The sequence below is a fragment of the Protomyctophum parallelum genome (assembly GCF_964188405.1).
Source record: "Protomyctophum parallelum genome assembly, chromosome: 16".
Lineage (NCBI taxonomy): Eukaryota > Metazoa > Chordata > Actinopteri > Myctophiformes > Myctophidae > Protomyctophum > Protomyctophum parallelum.
In genome coordinates this window covers 27,986,939-27,997,535 of record NC_139711.1, presented here as the reverse complement: position 1 = coordinate 27,997,535, position 10,597 = coordinate 27,986,939, and the positions used below count along the sequence as shown (strand labels likewise).

At 43.6% G+C, this 10,597-nt stretch overlaps 1 protein-coding gene across 1 annotated transcript; it reads left to right on the top strand.

Annotated features, from left to right (window-relative positions):
• Positions 1 to 9,601: 9,601 nt before the first annotated feature.
• Positions 9,602 to 10,312, top strand: LOC310873704 (uracil phosphoribosyltransferase homolog; the record flags this gene model as incomplete). Its single annotated transcript, XM_083786253.1, has 1 exon — positions 9,602 to 10,312. The coding sequence occupies one exon, from the start codon at positions 9,602 to 9,604 to the stop codon at positions 10,310 to 10,312; it is 711 nt and encodes a 236-aa protein (XP_083642379.1).
• Between the last annotated feature and the right edge of the window lie 285 nt (positions 10,313 to 10,597).

Here is a 10,597-nt window from a genome sequence, read left to right as displayed (position 1 = left end):
CAATAGTAATGAAAGCTCTGTTCCTTTCTGGTCAAACAGAGTCAAAGTGAGGATATTCATGTTAATTTGGCTCACTGGCAACGCTGCTACACCAGTGGGACTCCATGGACCCTTTTCCACCGGCTTTGAGCCGGTTTGATTATTTTTTCCAGCCTAATATTGAACCAGTTCAGTGTTTCCACTGAAAATGAATTGGTTCAGAATCCTAAAAGTTTGTTCGGAACTGAACCAAAAAATGGACTCGGTTCTGTGAAAGCACCAAGGTTCCAATTAAGAATCTAGAACGGAATCAGTACTAGAACCAACGTTCCTTTGTTGGAAAGGTTCCCTAATGTTTCCTTCAGGGGGTTCCAAATAACCCCCCTTACGGGTGTGTAACTCTGAGAGTGTTCAAATGAAACCAAATGTATCCGTATTTGGTTCCATTTGTACATTCTCAGAGTTAGACACCAATGTGCTACACTAAATGGAACAGAGCCTTTGCACCAGGCAGATCCGTGTCTGGTCCCCAGGCTATTTAGAATCTATGCAGACGTTTTGTTTTTGTTTTTTGTTTTGTTTTTAGTTTTTATGTGATGTTTGATCCTAACTTTTTCCTAATTTTTTTTCTTCATTTATTTATTCAAACAACAAATACAAGCTTAAACATGAACTGCCAAGTATTAAGTAATTATTTACCTGCTTTAGTGCCAGCGTTATTAAGCCACTGTGTATGTCTGTCCGTATGAGCACGGAATGTGCTCAGCTGATTGGCTGAGGACGGAATGTGACGTATGATGATGTTGGAATGTGATGCATAATGAAAGGCACAGCTCACTTCACACAAGTGTGATTTTTACTCATCTTTCAAGATCCATATAATATTCTTTTCAATGCGGATGTAAACAGAAGATGTCACGTTGGAAAGATGAGTCTCATAAATAAAACATTGTAACCGCGCCCTTCTTTAGTTATTGGCAGTTCAATATGGCTTGTTTTCACCCAAAACGCAATGTGAGACAATAAATCAGAAAAATAACGACAGAGAGAAGCATTTGAATAATAAATCCTTTATCATTGGAGTGGATGGGCATGGAGTCAAAGCATCATTCATAGCTTGGGGAAGAGTGCCCTCTAGCGTAATAACTGAAAACACCAGGGGGCGTAGATCTATGCCCAATGCTCATGCATGGCAGTCAATGTATTAGATAATAGGAGAGAACAAATGTATTTCAATATACCTGATTGGAGGAATAGTCAGATTTTGTCAATAGATAGTGTTCGTCATTATTAGGCAGTTTTTTTTTTAAGTTGGGGTACCATTAACAACCTACAAAGTTTAAACTGTTGTCTCCACCAGCCGAAGGTATGGGGAGAGAGAGTATGTTTTGCCCTCCGTCCGTGTGTCCGTCCGTCCGTCCGTTACCAGCTAATCTCCGGCACCGTTAAAACCGGTCGATGCCAGACTTTTGCAAAACACATTTTTTTTGTATATTACTCCTCCAGATTCTGTCCAAAAATCCCGCACATCGTTAGACATGAGTCATGTGTTCAAGACAGATCTGTCCGATATTTCATATTCCATCCTAATTGGCTAACATTGGCTTCCAAAGTTTGTAGGATTAGATTGAAGATTATTATTATTACTTGCGCAAGCAGAGCGCGCAAGTAATGTGATCGGCCTGGTCCATTTGTCGTGACAGCTGTTCCGCCATTTCAGGACCCCCCCAGAAAAACATCAAATCTGTGCCCGTATTGCTGGACCAATGATGACGAAATGACCATATTTCTTACGTCATCATTTAGAGCTAGTCATACACGTATTTCTTACGTCATCATTTAGAGCTAGTCATACACATACGTGTATGACTAGCTCTAAATGATGACGTAAGAAATATGGTCATTTCGTCATCATTGGTCCAGCAATACGGGCACAGATTTGATGTTTTTCTGGGGGGGTCCTGAAATGGCGGAACGGCTGTCACGGTTTTTGGACCAAAGTGACCACAGAATACCGCTAATCAACTTACAACTACACACTTTATACAGTATAGAGTATAGAGTATATATGTATACATATATAGTATATGCCTATATACTATATATATACTATATATATTTCTTACGTCATCATTTAGAGCTAGTCATACGTATACTATATACATAATCAATAAAAAATAATTTACCAAATTGTGCCTGATCTGCTGGGACCAGAGTACGTGGTGTGTATGTAAGAAATATGGTCATTTCGTCATCATTGGTCCAGCAATACGGGCACAGATTTGATGTATGACTAGCTCTAAATGATGACGTAAGAAATACGTGTATGACTAGCTCTAAATGATGACGTAAGAAATATGGTCATTTCGTCATCATTGATCCAGCAATACGGACACAGATTTGATGTTTTTCTGCGTAAGCCTCAAATGTGTGTTTATGTGTATGACTAGCTCTAAATGATGACGTAAGAAATACGTGTATGACTAGCTCTAAATGATGACGTAAGAAATATGGTCATTTCGTCATCATTGGTCCAGCAATACGGGCACAGATTTGATGTTTTTCTGGGGGGGTCCTGAAATGGCGGAACGGCTGTCACGGTTTTTGGACCAAAGTGACCACAGAATACCGCTAATCAACTTACAACTACACACTTTATACAGTATACTATATATATACTATATATATTTCTTACGTCATCATTTAGAGCTAGTCATACGTATACTATATACATAATCATACCAAATTGTGCCTGATCTGCTGGGACTAGAGTACGTGGTGTGTATGTAAGAAATATGGTCATTTCGTCATCATTGGTCCAGCAATATGGGTACAGATTTGATGTATGACTAGCTCTAAATGATGACGTAAGAAATACGTGTATGACTAGCTCTAAATGATGACGTAAGAAATATGGTAATTTCGTCATCATTGATCCAGCAATACGGGCACAGATTTGATGTTTTTCTGCGGATGAGGAAAAGATATAGAGAAAAAGATATAGGTGGGGGAGTTATGTTTGCTATAAAAGAAGATATTTCCATTGAAGAAATTCCAACTGAAAGCAGGATATTAGAGAAAGTAGACCATTATATGTATACATGTAAAAGATAAAAATCTATATATCATTCTTATGTACAGATCACCTAAAACAGAGCTTTCAAAATTAAACACATTTCTCGAATACATGGTACAGTATATATCATCTCCGACTTCTGCAATTTTGATAATAGGAGATTTCAATGAAGACCATAATACTAAGATAGAAAGAAGTATAAAGACCTACATGTCAAAATTAGGCTTTAAACAATTAAATACAAATCCAACTACAGATTACGGAAATATTTTAGATCATGTATATTTTAACAAATGTGAAAGTATTATTATAGAAATTGAAGTTAGAGACACATATTACTCTGACCATGATTTAGTATTAATATCACTATAGTCTAACATGAAATAGATTTAAAATTAAAATTAAATTTTTAATTCAGTTTATATACTTTTTTTTATAGGCGTTTACATACATAAATTAGATAGGTAGTAAATAGTTACACCTAATAATTACACATTTCAAATGTTCCTTCACAGAGATATTGAGATTCCACCGTTTACAGAAAAAGTATACTGTATAACATATTTTAATTCAGTTTATATACCTTTTTTTTTCAACACATATAAGTGATTTATTTTTCTCTGAAAAAAAAAAGGGATCCAGAATATATCTACAACGATAAAACAGTATTTCTTATATAGATAGAAACTAGAATCATACTTAATACTAAATGTTTACATGTATAGTAGGTAGCAAATAATTACATCTAAACATTAATCATTTCAAACATTCCTTCACAGAGATACTGAGATTTGGCAGTTTACAGCGGGCGAAAACATTACATGCGCGCTCTGCTTGCGCACTAGTTGGCCATTTATGGCCTACTAGTGTGCAACAAGCAAGTATGCACTCGACAGAGTGCAGTTCTAGTTATTATTATTATTATTAAGTAATTCATATAAATTATTAAATGTTGCCGTTTTTAGCTGTCACAGATTCCCCTACGGATTATGACTATAATCAACATTTACATCCCCTCACGCATTAAAGGAGCATTCAGTGATTTGGGTGATTTGAAAAAACCCCGTCCGCCCCAGTCCGCCCTGGTAACCCCCAGTCCGCCCCCGGTAACATGTGCACATGCACACTCTCTACAGTGGGGGAAAAGTGGCACACACACCAAGGCCCGCCCCTGCTCGATCGTGATTGGCGGAAGGCCCCTCTCTATCCTGATTGGATGAAGGCTGGGCCACCTAGCCAAAAACGACCCCAGGGGTTAACTGGGGACAGGGAGGAGCTCCTTATATGGTCAGCACACTCTATAGTAGGGAGGATTATCACAACAAAACTAAAAATAAGTGATATTTGAATTAAGTGAAATCACTGAATATACCTTTAAAGGGATTATGACTATAATCAACGCTTACATCCCCTCACGCATTAGATGGACAATATCAGTCACTAGAACCAAGGACAGGTGCATTCAATGAATCTACCATGTTAAAATGTTTGAAAATTAAATATCCCTTTAACTGTTGTACTGTCTTTGGCACCTGGATTTCCCCCACGGAATCAATGAATGTCCTTATCTTTGTCCTCTATCATAGCTCTGCAAATATTAATTAATTAATTATTTTCACCTCTGCCATGCCTTCGATTCTTAGCGGCTTTACTTGAGGAAAGAATTACCCTAGGTCTGTGAACCGAAAGTGAAAGCAACCAGCATTTTTTTTTGTTTTCTACACTTCCTATGCCAACCTGGGGGGCAGCGGACTGACCTCATGCATCCTTCTATGCATGAGGAGTCCAAGCTGCTTCTTTTCACCTGACAGGGGGGTAGTTTCCCCAGCCGGACATAGCGTGTGGAAGGAACACGTTATTCTGACCAGTTCCTTCCCCTCCATCAGGCGCCCCTTTCACCTCCATCAGGGAGTTGCTTCCCCAGCGCATGAGTCATTTTCACCCCTTCTTCCGGGTTGGAAAAGTTGTGGGATCCACCCATTTTGGGCCTATCTACGTCATAGAATTGCATTCAATTCAACGGAGCTTTCATGTCTGCGCCGGGCCGAAAGCATGAACAAGCACCACGAGTCTTGCGTGCGTGCGGGTGTGTCACGTACGCATAGTGACCTAGATAGGCTCAAGCTTATACCGCCAGTCTATATCGCCAGTCTACATCGCACTAGCATTCCAGTGCTATAGCCAGATGTAGTGTAGGGACCGGGGATGTATACAGACATCCAAGGTGTTGTAGTCCACCTCTTGAATAATGAGACAAAAAGCACATGGTCCCCAGCCCAGTTACCCAGGTCACTAACCCGGTATAGAGTAGCACATGGTCCCCAGCCCAGGTACCCAGGTCACTAACCCGGTATAGAGTAGCACATGGTCCCCAGCCCAGGTACCCAGGTCACTAACCCGGTATAGAGTAGCACATGGTCCCCAGCCCAGGTACCAGACAATTGGACTCGAGTCATAGTGACTCGACTCGAGTCTGACTCAAGTCGCATATTTGACGACTAGCAACTTGACTCGGACATTTTTAATGTAAAGACTTGCGACTCGACTCGGACTTGGAAGGTAAAAGACCAACGAGACTTGAGACTCGACTCCGACTTGCTAGCCAATGACTCCCGACTCGACTCGACTCGAGACAAGATGACTCGTGACTTGTTTTGTTTCCGAGCATACGGTATTTGAATACAGCGTCGGTGGGCAGCATGCTGCGCATATGCAAAGCAACTCCACTCGCACACTAAGGCAAAACATTTATTTTCACCACACAGCTGCAGTAGATTGAAAAGTTGCTTCCTACCTTTGAGTTAGTGTTGCTGAAAGACACCCAGATCCAATTGTATATTCCATATTTCCATATGTACTAACTAAGTGTGAACTATAGTGTCAACACAGAGGCATACAGTGACAGTTGTGAGCATGCCAGATTGCACTACCTCTGCTAAAGCGTAAAGGGTACAAAACGGCCATTAGGGGGAGCCATAGTACAGTGAAATACAGTGGGGAATATCTATTGATTCATTGATTGAATACTTTATTGGCAGAAATGTATCAGTATAGGGTACAGTCAAACACTGATCAAAAAGGGATCACTGAAAAAAGTCCTTGCTGTCTTGTTTCCATTCGGTCCTGGGTAATCAATTCATAATCATGACAAGTCACATGACAAATAACAAAATTCAAATTATCATAAAAAAATAAGATATGTATGCCTGCAGGTTGGGGAACAAAGAAGGGCGTATAAGGAGGTGGGGGTAGTCACTAGACATAGGTGGGGGGCAATCTTTTTTTTATTGATTTTTATTTAATATAAATACAGTGGAGTACCGAGGTATAGGTTATCAATACCGGCATCGTACCATACTGTAAAATCTCATACCGTGGCATGCCTAGACTTGACACAACCTTGTGACTCGACTTGTGACTCGACTTGACTTGACCACAACAGAAAGACTTGGGACTCGACTTGGACTTGGGACCAAATGACTTGGGACTCGACTTGGGACTCGGACCTGAGGGTTGGATTGACTTGGGACTCGACTTGGACTTGGGACCAAATGACTTGGGACTCGACTTGGACTCGGACCGGAGCGACTTGAACAATTGTCTGCCAGGTACCCAGGTCACTAACCCGGTATAGAGTAGCACATGGTCCCCAGCCCAGGTACCCAGGTAACTAACCCGGTATAGAGTAGCACATGGTCCCCAGCCCAGGTACCCAGGTCACTAACCCGGTATAGGGTAGCACATGGTCCCCAGCCCGGTACCCAGGTCACTAACCCGGTATAGGGTAGCACATGGTCCCCAGCCCGGTACCCAGGTCACTAACCCGGTATAGAGTAGCACATGGTCCCCAGCCCGGTACCCAGGTCACTAACCCGGTATAGAGTAGCACATGGTCCCCAGCCCAGGTACCCAGGTCACTAACCCGGTATAGAGTAGCACATGGTCCCCAGCCCGGTACCCAGGTCACTAACCCGGTATAGAGTAGCACATGGTCCCCAGCCCAGGTACCCAGGTCACTAACCCGGTATAGGGTAGCACATGGACCCCAGCCCAGGTACCCAGGTCACTAACCCGGTATAGAGTAGCACATGGTCCCCAGCCCAGGTACCCAGGTCACTAACCCGGTATAGAGTAGCACATGGTCCCCAGCCCAGGTACCCAGGTCACTAACCCGGTATAGAGTAGCACATGGTCCCCAGCCCAGGTACCCAGGTCACTAACCCGGTATAGGGTAGCACATGGACCCCAGCCCAGGTACCCAGGTCACTAACCCGGTATAGAGTAGCACATGGTCCCCAGCCCAGGTACCCAGGTCACTAACCCGGTATAGAGTAGCACATGGTCCCCAGCCCAGGTACCCAGGTCACTAACCCGGTATAGGGTAGCACATGGACCCCAGCCCAGGTACCCAGGTCACTAACCCGGTATAGGGTAGCACATGGACCCCAGCCCAGGTACCCAGGTCACTAACCCGGTATAGAGTAGCACATGGTCCCCAGCCCAGGTACCCAGGTCACTAACCCGGTATAGGGTAGCACATGGACCCCAGCCCAGGTACCCAGGTCACTAACCCGGTATAGGGTAGCACATGGTCCCCAGCCCAGGTACCCAGGTCACTAACTGGGTCACTAACTAGAACGCCTTATGTGCTCTAGGATGAGAGCCAGCTGTGCTTGGTGCATTGAGGTTAGCCTGTCAACGTACTCGGAACACTACAGGGAAACTCACCGTGTGGGGAATTCCTCACCTTGTGGCAACTTACAGGACTGCGTGAGCCACGGCGGAAGTTGTCACATCCAAGTTATAGTACGTGACGAAGGTCAAAGGAGACACCAACCGCCGTACAGACATCCCGGAACAAGACAGCCTTGGAGAGTGCCTAGGATGCAGACTTGTCTCTCTGGGTTGTGAGCAGTGTTGATTTTGTCGACTAATACTATGACGAAAAATGTTTGTCGACTACCTTTTTTCACTGACAAAAACTAAATGGAAACTAAGCTATGATGACTACAACCACGACTAAATATATTGACAGTTTCGTAAAAAAAATTAAAACTAGTCTAAAATGTTAGGAAGGGACTAGTGGACAAGAGATCCAGTATAAGTAAAAGACAAATCATTTTATATATTTATTTATTTTGCGGCTTACGCCTTTTATTGGTTTTTTGAAGGGACAGACAGTAGGCTGACAGGAAACGGGAGAGAGATGGGGGAAGACATGCAGTAAAGGCCGTGTCGGGCTCGGGAGTCGAACCCGCGGCTGGATTACCAGTCGGGTGCCAAAGACGGTTACGCCACCGCCTGGGCCGACAAATCATTTTACACGTGGTTGCATGCTGACAATTTACAATCTCACCATGCGTCGCAGCACGACACGCTCTTTTCAGTGTAAAATCAGTCATAACGACAGCATCAAATCCATTGCCGCCAAAATACATTTCAGTCTACTAAATCAACTGTAGATTTAGTCGACTAAAACATTCCATTCCATTACCAAAATGGTAAATGGTGTATTCATATAGCGCCTTTATTCAATGCGCTTTACATAGATTGTGCATTACATTCCCCCATTCACACACACATTCATACAGTGATGGCAGCAGAAATCATGCAAGGCACCAACCAGCACATCAGGAGCAATTAGGGGTTCAGTGTCTTGCTCAAGGACAATTCAACACTAACTCTGGAGGAGCCCGGGTTCGAACTGGCAACCTTGCGGTTTCCATCCAGCCACTCTACCCCTGAGCCACCGCCGCCAGATTAGTCATGTACTACGCACTTCATGTTTTTCTCTTTATCTTTTAACTGCAATGATGAGCCCTCACAACCAATAAATGTGATGTGACAATAAAGATTGATTTTGATTCTGACACTGTTCTGGAGGCTGCACTCCCGTCTTGCCATAGGCCAACTCTATGGCTTCCACAAAAAGACTGTTCTCAGATATGGGTTTTCCCTTGACACGAGAACCCCAAGCCAGAAAGAGCTGATCATGCTACTTCATGTTCAGGCCACGTAGCAGCCTTAACACATTATTATTATTATTATTTATTTCAGGACACTTTCAGGACACTTTTCGGGCCAGAAAATCCAGTTTCAAGAGGTATCCATATATGGGCATGTTAGGTTTGTGGTGTAACACGTAACACTGATCACAAGCGTTGGGCGTCTGAATTTGAACTGACGTGTCACATCTTTGACATATTCACTCCTGTTAGACGTGATGCTAATATGAATATATATATATATGAAATAATTCAAGCAACAAGAAGTAGTGTCATTGGCATTCTACTAATGGCTTCATCATGCAATGACATCACAATGTCATCACAACCAGGTTTTTGTCCTTTAAATTAATTCTCAGATAATGTAATGTCATTAAGCAATGTTAAACAAAGGCATTCTTACATTTCACAACACATGCATTGAACACAAGCTAAATAAATAAAGCCTAGCATTCATTTTGTCTTGACCACACTGATACCCCCCAGGATGCTTTGTCCCAGTCAAAGCTTTAAGGGCAACAGTTGCCAGGTACAACCAATGATGCAGGTTCGGTTCTGCTCACCGGCTGCGGCGGTGGCGTATAGTGCCGAACCAGGTGGCGTCCGGAGCACACAGCCTGAGGTGATCCAAGAGCCTTTGGGGCCTCAAGTAAAACTGCTCCCGCTCAATGACCAGATCCGGGAATTACAGACAATAATCCGGGACAAGATGACCAGCAGAGGGGATTTTGTGTTTTGTGCCGAGCGACTGATCAGGCTGGCGGTCGAAGAGGGGCTGAATCAGCTCCCCTATTCGGGGTGCACTGTCACCACGCCCACAGGGCACCGGTACGAAGGTGTCCAGTTTGAGAGGGGAAACTGCGGGGTCAGCATCATGAGGAGCGGTGAGGCCATGGAGCAGGGTCTTAGAGACTGCTGCCGCTCGATCCGCATCGGAAAGATTCTCATTCAGACCGACGAGGAGACCCAGAGGGCTAAGGTCTACTACGCCAAGTTCCCCCCAGACGTGTACAGAAGGAAGGTGCTGCTCATGTACCCAATCATTAGCACAGGGAACACTGTGACGGAGGCTGTCAGAGTGCTGACAGAACATGGCGTCCAACCCAGACATATCATCCTCCTTAGTCTCTTCTCCACTCCACGGGGAGCCAAGTCTATCATCCAGGCATTCCCAGACATAACCATTCTGACCACAGAGGTGCATCCCGTGGCTCCAACTCATTTTGGACAGAGGTACTTTGGCACAGGCTAAGTGTGCTCAAATGGCTTACGATGTGAAAATATGGGAAGCTATTAGTAAGGGTAGTAAGGGTTAGTATTGTCAGACAACGCACCTCGTCGCTGTCAAAACAGTAGCCGTGATCAGCGTACGGAATGCAGCTACTGAGACAATCCAATGATCTGATTAAACATGGTTTTGTCCCTTTCAGTGCATTGATTCAAACCGGCTGTGACCAAGGAAGGAAGAGCAGCCTTTGTCTGCACTACTCAAACATGCATATGAATTAATTTCAGTCTGCCGGGTTACTCTGTCGAG